The following is an 18,207-nucleotide window of genomic DNA, read 5'->3' on the forward strand; positions in this document are numbered from 1 at the left end:
GTTATTTGACCAGCCTTTATTGGAAAGATCTTCAGGCAAGTAATTGCCTTGCAATCATCGCCGTTGCCACTTACAAAATGAGATCAAAGCGGTGCTTTTGTCACACTAAGTAATTATCTACCCCTCCTAATCGGCTACGTTTACTGAGGCATTAATATCTATAGCTCTAATGCTTGGGCGTATTTTGTATATTCATTATTCCCCTTAATTGGCTTAAGTGGAATGACACGATCACTTTGAAGACGATACTGGTTTGACTAGCACTTACCTTCCCGTTACACTAAGTTGTAAATCACCGTATTATACGTCACACATTCCATTAGGTGTGATATGGTAGGTACGATGTACATGAATGTCATAATACAGTTTCTCTGTCTTTCATGTGCGAGTTCCTTGATTAATGACATCTCTAGGCGGTTGATACATGTATTGGAGCTAGAGCTCATCGTACCATGATGATGAATGAAATGAGCTTAATAGAATAGACCTTAGTAGGACTAATAGTCGGAAGCGTGTCCAGTCGCTCCATCCGCTTAACTGCTTTGCAGGATTATGTAGCATTAAGACAATAGCGGGAGTCAATGTCACTAGGTACTGACTTCCACGGGAAAAAATAATGCAGAATTTCATTTAAACTCTTGCATAACATTGCGATTCTGGCCGGTTGTACTTATTAGGACTCACTCCAACAACGTCACTGCTTTGTGTCTGTAAAAAATTCTGTACGGCATAGCAACGCAGGTGACCACTTACCCACACCACATGGCACCTTGACATTTGACATCCTCTGCACGTAGGCACTGTACGTGACATTTGAAGATGCTGGCTATACTTTAATCACAATACTTTTATTGCTCTAATGTGTCAAATGACTACGTAATTTGTATTCTGATTAATTATGCCTTAATCAAATAGGATTTTTATGGACATGTTTGACATAATCGCTGCTGGGGTCCCAGGGAGGCGTCAACCATCACATTTAAAATGGTTTATTCTTCTAAAATGAAACCAGTTTCGAGCAGCTCTCTTCACTCATTTTAATTGCTATTCAAAAACTTAAAAAGTAAGTATGCTCCCAGCAAGAACTTCCTTAGCCTTTTCTATTTTTTCAAACTTAATAAATGTGTCAGCGATATGATTTTTTTTAGCCAGGTAGCATGAAGTATTAAAGGATGCACATAGCACGTCTGTGAGGCAAGGCCACGTATACGACAATCCAGACGTCGCACATATGCGGCGTCACTAGCAAAGTCGGCTATAATCGGTTGAATTCATCAATTCCGATGTGTTAACATAGTTTAGTATCCAACTGCGTATTACTCCTTTGGAGTTACGATACATTGTCTTCATTCTATTCGATCAGAATAGTTTGCTTTCTATGAATTTTAAAAGTGGGGGCAAATGTCGTAGCTGATGAATCAATACAGATGCATTAGAAGTTGAAAACCAAATTTGTGTTTTCAAACCTCGTAAGAGACACCACAAAAAAATTAAATAAGACAAGTTCGCGGTGTTCCACCATCCGCCTGCCCACCATCCATTTGCAAGATTCAGGTTATTCAGCATTTAAAGTCTCCAGACTTTCGTACATAGATTGTGTTGACTCCAAACTTTAAGTGTTTCGACTATTTGCAATCACCATTCCATGGCAGCATGGGGTTCTATGGGCACGACGCGTGTCGGTCAGAATCGGTGTCTGGAAGTAAGGAAACGGTTTCACTGTTCAACTGATCCCCGAAATATCATACCTACAGTTAGGACAAGTTGCACAATTCCATTTTGTCTTCCACCGTCATGGGATTATACAGCGTTTGCGATATCCTTGCCACAACAAGCCAATGACAGTCTAAGGTTAACCAATTACCTATTCTTAGATAACTTGGGCCGCCTCTTTACCGGAAACAAATGACATTTTTGGTAGATCTTATAATTCTGCTTTTAATTTAAAAGTCTTTTCGATGCTGTAACAACTATTACCACGTAAGGGTTCTCTTTACTAATCGCCTTGTCCAGTCTGCATAAAAACATTTGGGAAACTGTTTTTAATCGTACCAATAGTGAGAAGTCAAAAAGAAATCCTTCTAATCTCCGTGAACTAACCGTTTTCTGTAGGGTAGTTGATAATTTACCAATTTTTTGCCTTGATCCCTTTAAATTTTCTACATCATATTTGTTACTAAGTTTGTCAATCACTCAGCAATTATGCCCTTCCAAAAACGGTTCTACAAGTAGGAATCGGAGTAGCCATTTTCTGTTCTGAATTTGTAAGCTCGGTTCAATCAAATATGATGGAATGATCCACCTGATTACAACACGAAACTTAACGGTTTTAACACCTTAAAAGTGACGCGCTTTAAAAAAGAATTTTTCTTCATTGTTTGGGTATCCGGTCCATCGAATGTGATTGGTTTCATAGTGTTATAAAATCCCCTCTTACTTCCAATTTTATCAGCTTTTCCCGTGGCTCAACTCTACCTTCAAGACGATTCCATTAACACGATGAAATCAGAAGTTCTTGGGAGAGGTTGGTTTTGTGTAAAGAGTCCTTAGAAGGCGGTTTAGTGAAGTATCCGTCGGTTTTATTGTGTAGGAGGTGTCTGGTTAAAAAAAGTGGCAACAAATACCAGTAATAAATGCATACTCTAATTGCGACAGGCCGAAATTAGCAGCTTGTTGCGGCGACTCAGGGCGCGATCATAGGTGTGTTCTGCTAAACTGCGACTAGAACTAATGGGACCTGGTGAAATGCGAGCGAGTGGCGGAGAAAGACAGTGGATGGACTGTCGCACCAGCGGCGGTGGAATACTTGTCTCTTCTGCTCGGGTTTGGGAAATCAAAAAATTTCCACCCCTGTTGCATATGTGGTGTTCTGGCGTACAAGTTAGATCATCCATTTTCTCCAAAGACAAAACTTTTACTTTTGGTTCTCCAGTCTTCAATGGTTGATGGGAATACTTACTTGGCTCATATCTTGCCGTTGGTGATGATACAGAATATTTAAATGGCAAGTGAAGTGATTGGCGCGGCAATTTAAAAAGACTATCTGACAGACTTGTGTCCAAACGACTTCTTGTGGGAGGTATCTTGTATTCCTTTAGCCGTTTCGCTCTCAATGCAGGATCCAGTCCGACTATTTCTGATCGTGATGAGCTCGGAGGATCCCACAAATTTACATTGGCCGACTCAAGTTGATTGAAATATTTTCGTGAGAAATGACAGCCCTCCACTTGTTGTTGATTCTGTTTGGCCTCATCATTGTGGAGTTTTACAACACTTGTATAATCGGAGAGATTCTTGTAATTTGCTTGATATTCTGATTGCAGCCGCCTACGATGTGGCTTGAGTTTTGAGTCATCTTGTTTACTTTGGGGAGCTTGAACAGATTCTTTAGTTCGCAAGGGAGACGATGAAACGTAGGTAGGCCGTTTTTCTGGCTCGGACTTTGTCTGCATATTCTCAGATATCTCTTTCCTCTTCGTATCAGCTTGATTTTTTGCTGAGTGCGGTCTATTTTGGCCATAAATATAAGCAGGTGGTGGACTAAAGGATCGTTGATACTCTGATCTTTTGGGGGGAGTTGGTTGTGGTGAGTCAAGTGGAATATCTAACTTTAACTCTGGCCAACTCTCAATTGTTTTTTTTCCTTTCGATCGAGTACGAGGCTTTAAATGATGCTTTTTATGGTTCTGCTTTACGGGTTTTTTGACCTCTACCAATCTGTCTGACTTTGGCCTTTGAGGTGATCGCACTTGTGCATCCGTTGGCGATAAGTTTTGCCTTTGTCGAGGTGCGGATTTTGAACGCTTATAGAGGATATTTGGGTAAGCAATTTGCGAATGACTTTGACCATGAATAACGAAAAAAGGGTCTTCTGCAGTTTCTTTAGCCTGAGACTCGGGACCCCACAACTTGTATGAATCGCTTTGTTCAAAATGACGTTTATGTTGAAAGTGTGGTTCTAACTTTTGCTTTGCGCCACTAGTACGCTCCATTGGAGCGGCATTTAGCCAAGTCTTTTCCCAATTGTAAGCATTGTCATACTCGGTCATTTCATACTGCAATCCTAAACAATAGTGCACTGGGTCAATTTTATGCAGAAGTAGTTGGATAGCACACAGTAAGTAGAAAATAGAGAAGTAAAGAATGAATGGCACTTTATTTTATTTCATAAAGAGAATAAAGGTCATTTTTGCAATCTTTTAACAATGCAGCTACAAACGGTTCTAAGTATTAGTATGTGTACAAGCAAAGTTACTAAACTACTAATAATGTATAATAAGAAACCAAAAATCGTCGCAAATACAAAGTCCGTAGAGTTGTAAAAAACGAACCAAAAATTTTGCTGCATCATTGAAATCATGCATAGTAATCAAACTAATTCTACTTCGCTACTACACAGAATGCTTATTTATGCATGATGTGATTGTTAGTATCTGTGGCATTTGATCAAGTAAAAAGGCAAGTCATGTAATGGATTTCACTAATGGGATTATAAAAATAATTGGACCAAAAAGCATAAAGACGCTTAGCAAAAAATCAACTTTGAAGCGCAAAAAATTACAACGATGTTTAAAAGTGTCAAAAAATGTAAAAAGACACCGCTATTTAATCCCCACATTAGTCATGAATAAATAGTCAGGTGTGATACGATGTATATCTATCAAACTTTTAAGTGCCTTGTCGATGCCAACAGACTTTAAGTTAGTTCTAGTAAGCAGGTGTGATTTTGCTCTAAAAATAGTTTGCGAAAACTGGTAAATCACAAAATACCCTTTCAAAATGGTCATAACGCCGATGTAAATAAAAGAAGCCAATAAAAACGAAAACGGCCATCCAAATAAAGTCCTTCAAGGTCACTGATGCATTAGAATTATTGTGTATTATGTAGCATAAAGCAATGACTCACTGTTAATAAATTACAACTTTTTAAAGAGTTATAGGTTGTACTAATTCTGATGCCTGCTTCAAAGGTTTACTAAATAAACGGATCGAAATCTCGCACTACCCTAGGCATGAGATTATTTTAATTAGTCCTTACTAAGAAAGCGTATTATGCTACATCTTTATTTGTAGCCTTTTTGGCTGTTGCTAAAAAATTTTTAATAGTATGTTTAAATTTGCCCTAGGCTTGCTAGCAGAGGGGCAGAGGTGGTGCCCTTAAATTCGTGTGCGCTGTACATTTCTTCTGCAACATGCCTTGTACATCGCAATAATACTTGGAATAATGACGTCAAACAACATATATAGAGTTGGAGGTGTGTGTGTTATTCACGTGTGTAAAAGTATTCGGGCTTTTCGTGAGTGTTTAATTATCATTTTACGCGATGACTCGTGGCACATGGGGGACCTCGTTAGTTTTACTCATTGTTTTTAACAATATGAGCATTATTACTATCCTATCTGACTTTGCCGTGATATAGTGATATAGTGATATAGTTCGTCTTCGACGACACTCTTAACCAGCTCCGAGAAAGTGATTCTTTTAATTTTAGATTGCGTTTATTTTGAGGAATCTGCTTCTGCCCCCTACCAAATAAGACGAATCGAAGAACTTGATAAAGCCAGTGGAAACGAGGTGGATGTAAAAGTAAAGTGCTTCTATCGTCGGCGTGATCTCCCTTCTGATCTTAGTGATCTTCATCCACGTTTGTTGCTCATTGTACATTACCCTCACTTTTGTAGAAAATTTTCTAGTTGATGGGCTGTCGGATTCTCAGATCCATCAACTGAGCCAACGAGAGTTATTTGCTTCCCAGCACATTGAAATTCTCCAGGCTACGCACATTCGAGGAAAGTGTAGCGTGAACATGCGGGACGGCATTGTGGAAGAAAACGTACAGTCTTTGCTAGACAGGGAAGACACGTTCTTTTACCAACTGTCCTATGATCCTGTGAAGAAAACTCTACAAGCTGAGAAAGGGTGCATCCGCGTTGGAAGTGATTTCCAGGCCACTATCCCCGATCTTATTGGTAAATAGATATGCTATTTATTCCATGCCCAAGTTTATAGCTTGCTTGTTTTTTTTCTAAAGAATCGGCTATTTGTTTTGATTTAAATTTACCAAGTCTTTGACGCATTCGCATGATTGAGGTTGCCTTCCTATCCCTTTTTCTCAAGATTGTAACCAAATTAATGCCAATCACAAGGAACACGAATGGGAAACTCGATTGTGGTCACCCCCATCGTCGTCTATCCTTTCTTCTTCTGATATCGACGCGTATCTTACGATGTGCAAGTCCCTGGCCACGTTGGCCCGTGCCAACTACGCACCCTCGTCCCTACGCCACCCCAGTCTCACCTCTTCTGCCGCCTGTGCCTCTCGCGATACTACTCACCAGCTGGCCATGGACACTTTGCAAGAGGCTGGACACTCCATTCCGAAAGCTCTAAAAGTTCTCGCTCCCCCAGATCAGGCTCCCATTCTACGGCTAGATGAAATGGAGAAATGGTCCATCACTGAGGGTAACCTCTTTCAACAGGGGCTTCAGAAATTCGACAAATCTTTTCGCGAAATCCAGAAAGCCATGCTACCTTGGAAGTCTCTTGAGGTGTGTTCTTTATTCCCTTCCAAGAATTTAAGGCTATCGGTTTTACTTTAGATCGAATTCACCTTTTCGGTCATTTATGTTGTTGGTGATTCTGTATTCTATAAAATTACTATTCAATCTGGCAGTTTGCTTCAGTTTGCGTAGGGTCACTAGTGCATTATTTGGTCTTCAGAGTCTGGTTGACTTCTACTACATGTGGAAGACGACGGATCACTACTTACAGCAGAAACGAGCCAAGGGCATTGATGAGTCGGAGCGTCGATTGAAGCAGATTTACATTAGCAATTACATTAAACCCAATCAGTCTGTACTGTATCCTGTCGGTCGCGCTGAGGCTCCCACCACATGCGAGGGCTGTGAGGTCAGCACAACTACCCAATGGTACGCTCTTGGTGCCTCACCGAACGTCCTCAAGGTCTGCTCTAACTGTTGGTCCTATTGGAAGCGCTACGGTGATCTCAAGCACATTTCCGTCTTTGGTGGGTGGATCCCGCGCTTCCGGCCTCTCCTAATCCTTCCCTCAATTTTCTGCCTACATTGATGTCTTTCTCCACAGATAAGTTGGGCCCACTGACCATGGTGTACAAGTGTCCACTACAAACTTGCGATGAGGAGTTCGATGAGAAAATTAACTTGGTTCTCCACTTGGACACCAGGCACCCGCAGTACGGCAGTGCTTGTGCTAACCAGGTCCAGCCGACACCCTCCACTCGCATTATCAAATGCCCCACCGTCAGTCGCAACGCCAATTTCTTCTTCCTCGCTTCCTCGAACCTGCGCTTCTCGCGTCGAATGGAGACAGGGTGGCAATGTCGGCAGCGCGCCCGGCGGCCCTTCAAGCCCATCATGCTGGAGATGGCAGTGTTGAAGGCCCTGCTGGTCTCACGCCTCACCGCCCACCCCGATCTCCTCTCACGGCTCGCAGCTGTTGTCTACGAGCAGAAACCGAAACCTTCGAAAGAGGCAGCTGCTGAGCGTTTGCTCTCCTTCGTCGGGAAACTTACACCTTTTGATGAGGTCGAATTCGCTATTAGGTCAGCTAATGTTAGGCTTTTCTTTTACTCACTTCACCGAGTTCTATTCTTTGACAGTTTTGTTTTTGTTTCAGTAACAGAGGTGGGTTCAATTGCTCCCCATTTTTCCCCAAAAATCAATCGTCTTCGGGTATGCTGCCAGTTAATTGCCTTGCATGAATGCTTGATTGAGTTTCTTTCCACCATCATTAAGAATCTGCTTTATTCCTTTTGCTACTACTGAATACAATAATAAATAAATCGTTTCATAGTCGGGAGCTAACACGTCTTCAAGTGAGTGCGCGCTATTAAAAATGCCATTATAAAAAACAATTAGTCCATTGCTAGGTTGACTTATTTATTCACTTTGCGTAGGCGTTGCTTGGATTACTGACACTGGCTCTTACCGTTGCATAGCACTCACTTTTTAGTGCTAAGTTTTTTTTTGTTTTAGATCCTCCAAGCTTCGCAGTAGCAAATTACTCAAATTGTTCTCCTGCAACATTAGTCGCAATCGATGGAAAAAGTGATGCCAACCTCCTTCCCTCTAATTCCACCCCCAGTATTTCTGTTCCCGCAGCAAACTCCAGAGCCGAAACTCTAATGTTTCACGCGACCAAAAATCTGAAGTACGGTTTACTTGCAAATTTTAAGTAGCATTGTGTTCGCCCGAACCACATACGTATGCCCCCTCACCATTGTAGAAGAAAACGCCGAGAAATGATTTCTTCCAAGGATTTGCACCGGCTTTGTCGTCGACCTTGGTCAAGTGAAGTTCTCACCAATGATTTGAATTCAAAGCCAAATGGAAATAATGCAAAAAATCCGTAGTATCAACATTATTCGGCATTTCTGACCAGTTCCTTCTCCTCCGCATCAAATACGCATTTGTAAATTACGGCTGCTGAATGGTGTCAGTAGATTCTCGTCCGCGAACCGCAACACCAAACGTTTTGTCGCACACCCACTATACACTGCCTCATTTTCTCCTGAGTGTACCTGTGTCTCCTTTTTTATCAGCAAAAAACGTGTATGGTAGGTTCTTACAGTGTTCCTCTTCCACTTCTTTTGGACTAACCCGTCGAAACTTGTTTATCTAACCCCGTTGGCATAAATGTGACGTGTTCATTATTAGTTTATGGTAATTGGTTGTGCTAAATCGTGCTGCAAGTAGGTTACTTGAACTTAAAACGATGATATGCACTGGGTGTGTTTTTGGTCTCAGGACCGTTGCACTTTTTAAGATTTTGACCCAGAGCTTAGTTGATTGTAGCGATAGATTGTGACTGATGGCATTTTAGGGCAATAAGTCATCAGGACCATGATGATTGGCATTCTTCTGAGGCGGTGGTAGAAACATGGTGACTAACTTGAGAGGGTTTTTAAGCTATTACATTCGATAACTCATAGGGCTCAAGCCGTAAATTTGAGCCAGCTTGCGGTGCCAGTGGCGTAGCTTAGTGAGCACCAGGTTAAAACCACCATCAATTCTAAAGTGTGGTAGAGTGATCGCAGTGTCGGGAAGGTTTCTTTACTTTCCGCCTCCGGTGTGAAGGATTAGGTTGAGTTTGCACGCAGCATAGGTTTTTGTGATTCACACATGGAAATTCGCAATGCTACAGAGGGTCACATCTGTGTTCGCTCTTGTACGATTGTTTTGATGCTAGCTCAATAGGCAAAGCGAGAATGACGTGTGTTTTCTCACTGTGTTGCTTTTAGGTATCAACCTATACGTATGATCTCTCGTTTTAATGTACTGTTCATTTTTTCCAAATTTACGTTGGTGCTTTGTTTCCCCGGCCACTTTGTTAAGTTTCGTAAAGGCATTTTTTTTGCTGGATGGGACGAGTTGCAAATAAATCAAGTATTTCATTTTAAATGGCCGGTGACTGCAAGCCGGGTTCCTGTTACTATCTGGCTGACCTCAAAACTATTGTTTGCACAAAATCGGCTTTGTGGACGAAACACGGCATGGCGTTTGCTGTGGTGTCGAAATTGGACAATCTCTGCTTGCTTATCATAATATTAAGTGCCTTAAAAGGGTGCGTCTCCAATTCGTCGTGGAAAAGCTGATAGTAAGAATTCAAGTCCCTCATCCAATTTCCATTTACTTACACGAAATTCGACCACAAGAGCATCGTCATAGGAATTAATCTCGTTTTTAATAGCAAAACTCGTTTTAAATATATTCTTCCGTATAAGCACATTCTTAATTTCCGTAAAATGCGACGTGACACGTGATGCCACGGGGCAAGCTTGAATAAACTGTCAATTTGTGTGGATTGTGCCAGCACACAAGTAGTACTGTAGTGAAGTCGTGATTTCGTTTTATATTTTGTATTTCTAAAAACAGCCTGCTTATCCCTCTCGTATTCCTCAATTTGTCATTCGCCATATATCACAACCACTGCTGAAATTTAGCGTCATACTCTAGAGGGAAGTGAATGGACGTCAGTTGAATCAGCCACCACGGTCAGTTGCGCCAACAAAGCCAGTCAAATGGTAGGACCTAAGGTCGCGGTGTGTGTGTGTGTGTATATGTGTGTATGTGTATGTGTATGTGTGAATACGTGAACCGGATTCAATATCGCATAAGAAATCCAAACGCCTTTTCTCTTACTTGGAAAAAATAAATTGCAATTCTGATAGCGCTTATCATTCGTCGATTTGTAACTCACAGTCAATTTTTATAAATCTCTCAAAGGCTTGCGGTAATCCTCCCTTTACGTTGTTATTTGTTGATAAATGCCAGTCACGAAAAAGAAAATTTAATCGAAGTAAAATTGCCAAGAGGGATCCTTAGCGTGGCAGTCAGATATCGTCTCAGTTGCACGCAAATTCATTGGCCGGTACAGTTGGTTTGTGGGCGTTCTTCTTACAGAACCAACAACGTCGTGAAGACCGACTTGGGAGGTTGACTAAGGGGAGCGCTGGGGACGACGCTCAAAAGGTGGTAGGGGGACTGTTTTATGCGTTGATTGTGTGTTTAACTTGCGGTTTTGGTGACGGGCCACTTGGGGTGCCCGTCATTGCACCTCCAGAGAGCGTACTGGTCTCTGTACCATGCCGGTGTGTCGACAACACGTTTGGCTGGAGTATTATATCTTCTTTTGCCTTCAGAGAAGTTTCAAAAGCTACAACATAAATGGGCTTTTTCAAAATCTAAACCAATAGCAGAGAATACGTGATTAATAAAACAGCCTTATTTAGACGAAAACATCATAATTTCTGCAACTTTGGCTAAACCTAGGATACTTCATACACTCCTACCTGAAAAAATTGAATCAGTTTACCACCCAAATTGTAGAGTAATGCCTTAAGATTGATCATGGAAAAAAAATTCTTAGCCGCTTAAAACCCTTTTTTGCTATTTTATGTGGAAAATGCGAATTCAAAAACTGGTGTTTGACTCTCTTAATTGGTCTTAAGTAATATCCATGCGTACTTTAAAATTCCACGATTTTTAAATGTCACCGTTCAGAAGCTAGGCTCTTCAGCATGTTCGCGTCATTTGTATACCACTTCTGTTCTTTGCAAGGTTGCGACAACTAGTTCCAAAAAATCACATCACAGAGTGGTAGAGTTTCAAGTGATTCAATGGCTCAGAGGGGTTTTTGGCTTTCAAATGATATAAATAAAATAAAACATGTTTTGGTGTCAATGATGGTCGATTTGCCCTTAAGAACGTGATAGTGAACGTGTTAGTAGTGATATTCTGGTCGTAAAAATGAATAAACGGGCCGACAAAGTTGCATTCATAAAAGGTCATCTATCCACCTTTCTAAAATACTTCCGTCGGTATCGAAAGTGTTTTCTTATTTTGAATGTTTCAGTGGTTATGCTATTGAGAGAAGAAAAACCTGATGTGCTGTCTTTGCTCAGTTGAACATCACTTTTAGGAAGGCGGCTACATTGGCTTGTGGATGGAAAAGACTGCAACACCGATTTACTTCTAGATGCCATTGCATGTTGTAGTAGCTGCGACAATCGACGGTACTGCCATCTTCCACGTCTGCCACTTTAGATGACCCGTTTTCTAATTTCTAATCCCAAAGTTGGGGGTCACCCCTGAAGCCGAATCTGATCGTAATGTAAATCTAAGTTTATTTCGCATTTGGCAGTCATGCATAATGAGATTCTCCGTAATCCAATTGACAATTTCTCCAGGAGTGATTTTTGTTACCGTGGGTTTTTTTTGCCGATGCTAATGTACTGCCTTATCATATTACTACATCTATTATTCAAAAGTGACGGGCAAATATGATGCATGCACTAAATGCTATTAATGTTATGTTCAAGGAAATATGCGGTAAAACGGTTTAATAGCGTCTGTAGCTTAAGGAAACGTGATCACTCTGCTTCCCTAGTCGTGCATTAGTGTGATTTGAAGCGTTAATGCAAAAAATGCTCCTGTCAATTAAACCTGACTAGTAAAGTTGTTTCGGCCAAGACTGTATAATTTAGAGGAATGTGAAAATTTCCGTGTAAGGATCGCAACCACTCTCGGGTTAATCACACCTGCACCTGCCTTGACATCAGCCTTTTGATGGTCAATGCATCAAAAAACCACTTTCTCGCTATCACTGGACGGAAGAACGATCGAGGCGCATGTAGACGTTTGACGCGATTACGATGCCCAGGGGTCGTTCACATTAATAGTTAAGAAAAGCTGTTAAAAGTGAAAAGTAATAAAAAATATACTCTCAAGTAGAAGAATGCACTGACCAGATTTGCTTAAGGATAAGATCCACAGAACTTTCGATTGCTGTGTGATTCTCGGATCAAAATGAGGGCACAGAAAGGCTAGTTGAGTTCACCTGACGCCTGCCAGAGTCTTCTACTTTAACTATCTTTCTGAAATGGTGGCTATAGAGGTCCGAAAAAGGGCACCTACGGTAAGACATTGTAGAAGATGTGTGGCAAAGTAGATGCAGCCTTACGTAGCCAATTAAATTCATAGTTAAGATAATAAAAGAGAAAATGAATGGGAAAATTGCTCCTAGATTGGGTGTAAATAATCTGCTTTTTTGTTCCGTACTGAACTCGGATTTTTTAGCATTCATTCCCATTAACCGACCAGATGCATTTGCGAAGCTGCCACATATTTCGGCAGGCTAGGTGGTCGACCCCAATCTGGCCATCTGCTGCATTCCCACTCCCAGAGTTACGAACATTAACTCCTTTCATGGCAAAATACTGTTGGCAGTCAATTTATAACGTATTTATAAACCGGCTAATATGGCGTCTGGAGGGTATCATATTGCCTTCATCACAAAAGCTACTGATTTATAACCATGAGATAAAACAAAAACTTAGTTTTCGATGCCACTGCTTAGAATGAAGGCAATAAGCGGTATAAAACAGGTAAAAACCCGATTGACCAACCCCGTCTTTATTTTATTTGTCTTCGTGATCGGTCAACCAGTTGATCTTTTAAGTAAAAGTCTATTTATGTACCATCCTCTTTTCATAATAATAATGGTTCAGACAGTGATATTACTCAACATTGCGGCATATAATGCGCTTTCGGGCTTCGAGTCGACCACACACGGAATTCTTTTCTGTATAAATCAAGTTTCATTTTCAATGTATGCATAGGTGCATTATTGTATAGCCTTTTTCGTTAGAAGTTGACGTCTAGAGCACATTGACTGGATTGCACATATGGTCGGTATAAAGGTAACAAGAATTGTAGCCATTCCTTTCGATGGTGCTTTAAATCTCAGGCTGTACCAAATCACACTCTAATAGTCATTGGAAAGTTTCAGGGCCAGGAGCGCAGAAAATATTCCCTTTCTTAGCTGTCGGTGATGAGTATTCTTGTAGTTATAGGTATCAAAGTACGCAGTACAATGTATGGGTGACATTCTATAAAGTGACAAAATAAATGTCGATTTGCTCTTGAGTAATTATATGTGAAGCTCCAACTAATTTTTTTTACCTTTTATTGTATTCATCCACTACTTTCGTCTCTGGCATGCTCTTTGCTTACATTCCACTCTGTTTGCACTATTACTAGGCTGTGAAGTAACTGCTCTCACTTCAAGGACTACCAACACATTATATCGGTTTCATCAGTAAGACTGCTTTAAACAACCACAGTTGTTAGTTATGACGGTGTGCGGCCTTGACCTAAGCCCAGACACTAGATCGAAATGAACGATGGCTCGTAAGCTCCGCGCTATTGGTTGTTTGGGCATAGCGTGACTCAGTAACTACCGCATAGGCGGCAGTTGATTGGTTGAAATGAAACTAGTTGGGATGTGGGTGCGGACGTGTGGATGGAGAGAGGCTGTTGTGACTTGCAAAGATCGCGCATGCGCGAGTGAGTGCGTACGTGTGCTTTTGTGAGCGACGGGGCGCGATTCACTCGCCCAAACCAGAAGAGGGTAGCAGTGACCGTATCGCCTACCTGCCCACCTATCTGCCTATCTTCTCTTGAGAATCAATGCACGTCACACATGGGAAATTCAATCTAGCCGTATAAACCAGCAAGTTAACATTACTTTCATGATTTTGCAGTTCCTACATAGCCTTCCATACTAGCCGAACACTGACGGGAAAAGTCTCGTTGAACTAATTATTTTGTTTAATTAATGATCATTTTGATCCCCAAATGGCTGCTTATGTGATTTATTCCAAGTTTGTTTTGCTTCTTACATTCACGACATTTCACCTCTTGCTTAAGTCTAAAAATTCCCTTAGAGGAAGCCGCATAATATTGCCCTACATGCTCACCTACGCATCCCGTCGTATCTTGTATGCCGTTGAGATGCTGATTCACCAAAGTCCATCTAAAACACGAGTAGCGTCTTGTGATCTCCTTGTAAATATCATATTGGTATAGATCTTTGAAGTTATGTGTCACAATGTATCCATACCTTAATGGGTCCCACACATTCGAATTATTTTTTTGTGCAATATTATATTTCAAGTTTAAAACGGGTCGGAGAATCATGCACAACTGGTGATTGAGGATGAATTCAATTCGTCTTCCAGTTGCTTGAACAGGGTACTTCCTTGTGAAGACCCAATCCATCCCCTTCCAGCTGAAGCTTGACTACATACTTAGCAATGGTTTCCATTTCACTAACTCCGTGTCTCCTTAAGGCCACGACTACGTGGCGCCTGATTTGGCTTTTGTACAGTTGAAAGGACATTTGTGAGATGAATTTAATGGTCTCATTTGTGGAATATTGAGAGCTCTACCATGACTACTTTCATATTTACTATTGGAAGGTCATGATGTTAGACTTAAGTTCGCTTGCAGGAAGGAGGTCTACTGTGGGTGTTTATTTCTGATTAGTCACAACAGGGTCAAAGTAGGTCAAACCATGTCTGACATGTCGCTCCGTTAAATTCAGTCCTTCTTTCTTAACTGCCTGAAAGCATTGTCTATTTTATATTGCCTTATTTCAAACATTCACTCATTTTACCAATCCACGAAGCATAAAAATGAAAGTAAACGCAAAATCCTATGGGTTTAAAATCAGGCTGAGCTGTGAAAAGTCGTTGAGCAGATCTTACTTTTTTGTTAATGACAGCGGGCTATCATCCGTCTTTAACAGCCAGTTTGCATTGGCAGCAGTGTTGATGACTGTACTGGGTATGAGAGAAGTAGTACGACTTTATTTGTGCGCTGAACGAGAGATGGACGATCTCCAGCTCATTTTAAACTCACCAACAGGAATCGAAGCTTATGTTTCATAAAATGTGTTTCAAATGAATTGGATCCTTTTTCGAGATTTTATACTACATAGAGGCTTCATTAAAGCACCATTTAGAGAGGTTTGACATGCCCATTGCCTCAACAACCTTCACAAGCATGGTAATGAGAAACATTGAGCTAAACTTGGTGCGTGGAATGCCACTTATCCATTTTGAGAATTCCTCTAGTTGCCACGGTGATGTTTGCTTTCTGGATGTAGCATTTTACTTCTCACCCTTAAATAAGTGCCACATCATTGGTGATCATAATTGCTTTCTTGTTTTGTCTTGTGCTAATTAGTTCTGGTATTTTAACTGGTAGGTTGCCTTTTGACCTATGCATCAAATAATTCGATGCCCTGTCTCGGAAACCTGGGGCAAATAATTGGTTTGATGGAGAAACGCTGATTAAGTTGACCATATATGCAGAAGTTAAGGTACCGGTTTTCCATCTGAAGCACTGATTTTGAACTCCTCATTTCGTAAGTTGAGCGGTTGAGACGAAATGGTTGAATATCAATTCACAACATCGAGTAGCGTATCCATGCTATCGATAGTCGGGTCGTTCGTTTTAATGAATGCTAATGGAACCATGTGTACTCTAAAGAGCCTTTTGATTTGTCAGGCATCTGCTCCATTTCCATTTTTTGCCTACAAAAGTTGGAAACCAATAACTGCCCTCTGGGGATCGACTATGGGTCATAAAGTATGTATAGCGCTCGTTTACGTTACTTATGAAGCGGGAAATATTTGTAACGTTCAAGAAATTTTTTTTCACTAAAATCTCTCACGATGTAATTATACTACTGTGACTACTTCCCAATGCGACAAATTGACTGTTTTTACGATGTGAAGAACTCTTTGGCTGTGAATAGATTGCGATCACTGGATTATGTTTCTCGTTGGCACTTTGCTTGAGTAAGAGGCTTCACACATTTATTTTGGCATCATTTATAAGCTGAATCCACGAACACCTATTTGGTGGGAGGACCAGTTTTTTACTAGGTGCATGTTGAACGTATGCTTTTTTAACTGTAGAAGTTGAGTTCATGGAAGAATTGCCACCGGTTTGCACTGGCGGATTCGTGGAATACATAGCCGAGCACGTTAAGGGTCTGAATTGGCAAGGCATATCAACCCATTGTGTCCTTTCTCAAACCGATCTCATTCTCTTCCTGTGCATTTTATGCATGTCTTTAGTTGTTCTTTGTATCTTTTTACTGTCCGATGTCTCCATTTGGAGGCATTTATCACACCGCCGAAGGTTTCCGTTTAGCCGACCAAGTTCCAATCACTTCTGTTCCACGGAGGGGAATTTTCACCAAAGACTGATCTTAATGAGCGATATTGTGCAACCAATTCATCGGCCCTGCATGATACATTTGCATACTTATATATCTTCCAAGAAACTTGGTATCACTGCTCCTGCAAGTTTGACTACAGCTATGCATTCCCTGGAGCCTCTAAAGTTCCCTATAGACGGGAAGGATAATACCGGTGGAGCCTCTATTTCCCTTCGATCGCGTCGTAAAAGTGTGGAAATTCAATTACTTTTCATTGTCTTAATGATCACCCTGATACTTGCGCTTGTGATCGGTGCTGTCTACACCTGTTTTGCAGCTTGGAGAATCAGAATCACCATCTACAGCTTAACGGACCACATTGAAGAAGTTGCTGCTTCCTCAAAGCTACTGACAAATACCTTTATAAGCGAAGCATACACAATAATGAATCAAGTAATTGAAGATGATGTTGCGCAGAATAATCCGAAAAGTCACTTGAGACCATTTATAGAGGAAATGAAACTTATCTGGGGTGATCAGGCCATGCGTCTATATGCAATGGCTCAGAAACTTAGTCCTCCTAAGGCCTGGTTGCGCCAACAAACTCGCACCAGTCTCCTTCATTTTAACACGTTCCTCCGTCGTCTTTCCTCCCTCCTTGCTGTTGCGCCCATCCTCAGTGAGAGTAGCATCAGATCGACCAACGATCTTTTCCTGTCGTACTCATATGAGCTGGCGCGTCTAACCCCGCACCCGATTCTTACGCCAATATCTTGGAGAAGCATACCAATACTTAACTTCACTGCTACCGAGCTGTGCAAACACAGTACAACGCATTTCCCGACGTGTGCTGAAGTTGAATCATACTTTACAATGATTATAAGCAAATTGGAGGCTTGGCCGCGATATGAGAAAAACCGGGATTTCACCAAAGTTACGGCTTATTCCCTGCTTCCTCGTATGCTAAACGCTGAAGCGCATGTGGAAAAATGGTTGCCGTTAGCACAAGACCCTACTGGTAATATCCCTTTCCTTTTCGATGAGTTTCTTGTTTGGGAGATTGAGAAGGAGAGGAAGAAACTGAACCAAAGCCTTGACGCCCTGCCTCGACAGTGGGCGAACAGCTCAATTAAGAAGTACTTGGATGTGGCCGCAGTGTTACCAATCGTCTTGGCCGGAGCCCTAACACTTCTTGTGGCGATCTCAATAGTTGCCTCCCTCTTCAACTCCGACCTTTTCTGTGGTGCACTGCGATGCAGCCGAGCTAGAAAGGATGTCCAAATGGAGAGATTTGCCTCATGTTACCTTTTATTAGTTGCGATTTTCACAACTATGCTTTCCGTCACCGGAGTGGGATGCGGCATAGTGGGCAGTATAGGTCAGAGTCAGGTATGCGACGTTCTCCTTGTGAGGTCCCAGCATGCTGATGTTTGGCTAAATCACTTGCTAACCAGCATCGTCCCCCGGATGCCAGATCTACGGGAGGTCCTCGAAATCGAGAATATTCACTTTCGAATTCCTAAAAGAGTCGTTAGTACCTTGGATACCAATTACACCCCTTCTTCGCCGCCATTCCTCCAATCGGTTGGCATGAGCCGTCCAGTCAATCTGTCTGCCCTGCTGCACTCTACGTGGCTCAACAAGACCCTATACGG

The 18,207-nt window shown here is 41.5% G+C and overlaps 3 protein-coding genes across 3 annotated transcripts in view; 2 read left to right on the top strand and 1 right to left on the bottom strand. All coding sequences in view use genetic code 11, as the record gives it.

Annotated features, from left to right (window-relative positions):
* Positions 1 to 2,642: 2,642 nt before the first annotated feature.
* On the bottom strand, positions 2,643 to 4,049 carry EGR_04236 (hypothetical protein; the record flags this gene model as incomplete). The annotated part of the gene is made up of 1 exon (XM_024493485.1): positions 2,643 to 4,049. One exon carries the CDS (start codon positions 4,047 to 4,049, stop codon positions 2,643 to 2,645), a length of 1,407 nt encoding a protein of 468 aa, XP_024352186.1.
* Positions 4,050 to 5,224: 1,175 nt separating this feature from the next.
* Positions 5,225 to 8,092, top strand: EGR_04237 (Metastasis-associated protein MTA2; the record flags this gene model as incomplete). Its single annotated transcript, XM_024493486.1, has 7 exons — positions 5,225 to 5,255; positions 5,493 to 5,645; positions 5,695 to 5,970; positions 6,119 to 6,549; positions 6,722 to 7,028; positions 7,106 to 7,583; positions 8,017 to 8,092. The coding sequence occupies 7 exons, from the start codon at positions 5,225 to 5,227 to the stop codon at positions 8,090 to 8,092; spliced, it is 1,752 nt and encodes a 583-aa protein (XP_024352187.1).
* A 5,918-nt stretch (positions 8,093 to 14,010) lies between these two features.
* EGR_04238 (hypothetical protein) overlaps positions 14,011 to 18,207 on the top strand; it is a gene marked incomplete at both ends in the record, with an annotated part of 4,989 nt that continues 792 nt past the window's right edge. The window contains 3 exons of the mRNA XM_024493487.1: positions 14,011 to 14,043; positions 16,316 to 16,478; positions 16,749 to 17,941. Of these exons, the coding sequence (XP_024352188.1) occupies positions 14,011 to 14,043; positions 16,316 to 16,478; positions 16,749 to 17,941 (1,389 nt within the window). The remainder of the gene's footprint in view (positions 14,044 to 16,315; positions 16,479 to 16,748; positions 17,942 to 18,207) is intronic.

Source organism: Echinococcus granulosus (genome assembly GCF_000524195.1).
Source record: "Echinococcus granulosus chromosome Unknown EG_S00025, whole genome shotgun sequence".
NCBI lineage: Eukaryota > Metazoa > Platyhelminthes > Cestoda > Cyclophyllidea > Taeniidae > Echinococcus > Echinococcus granulosus.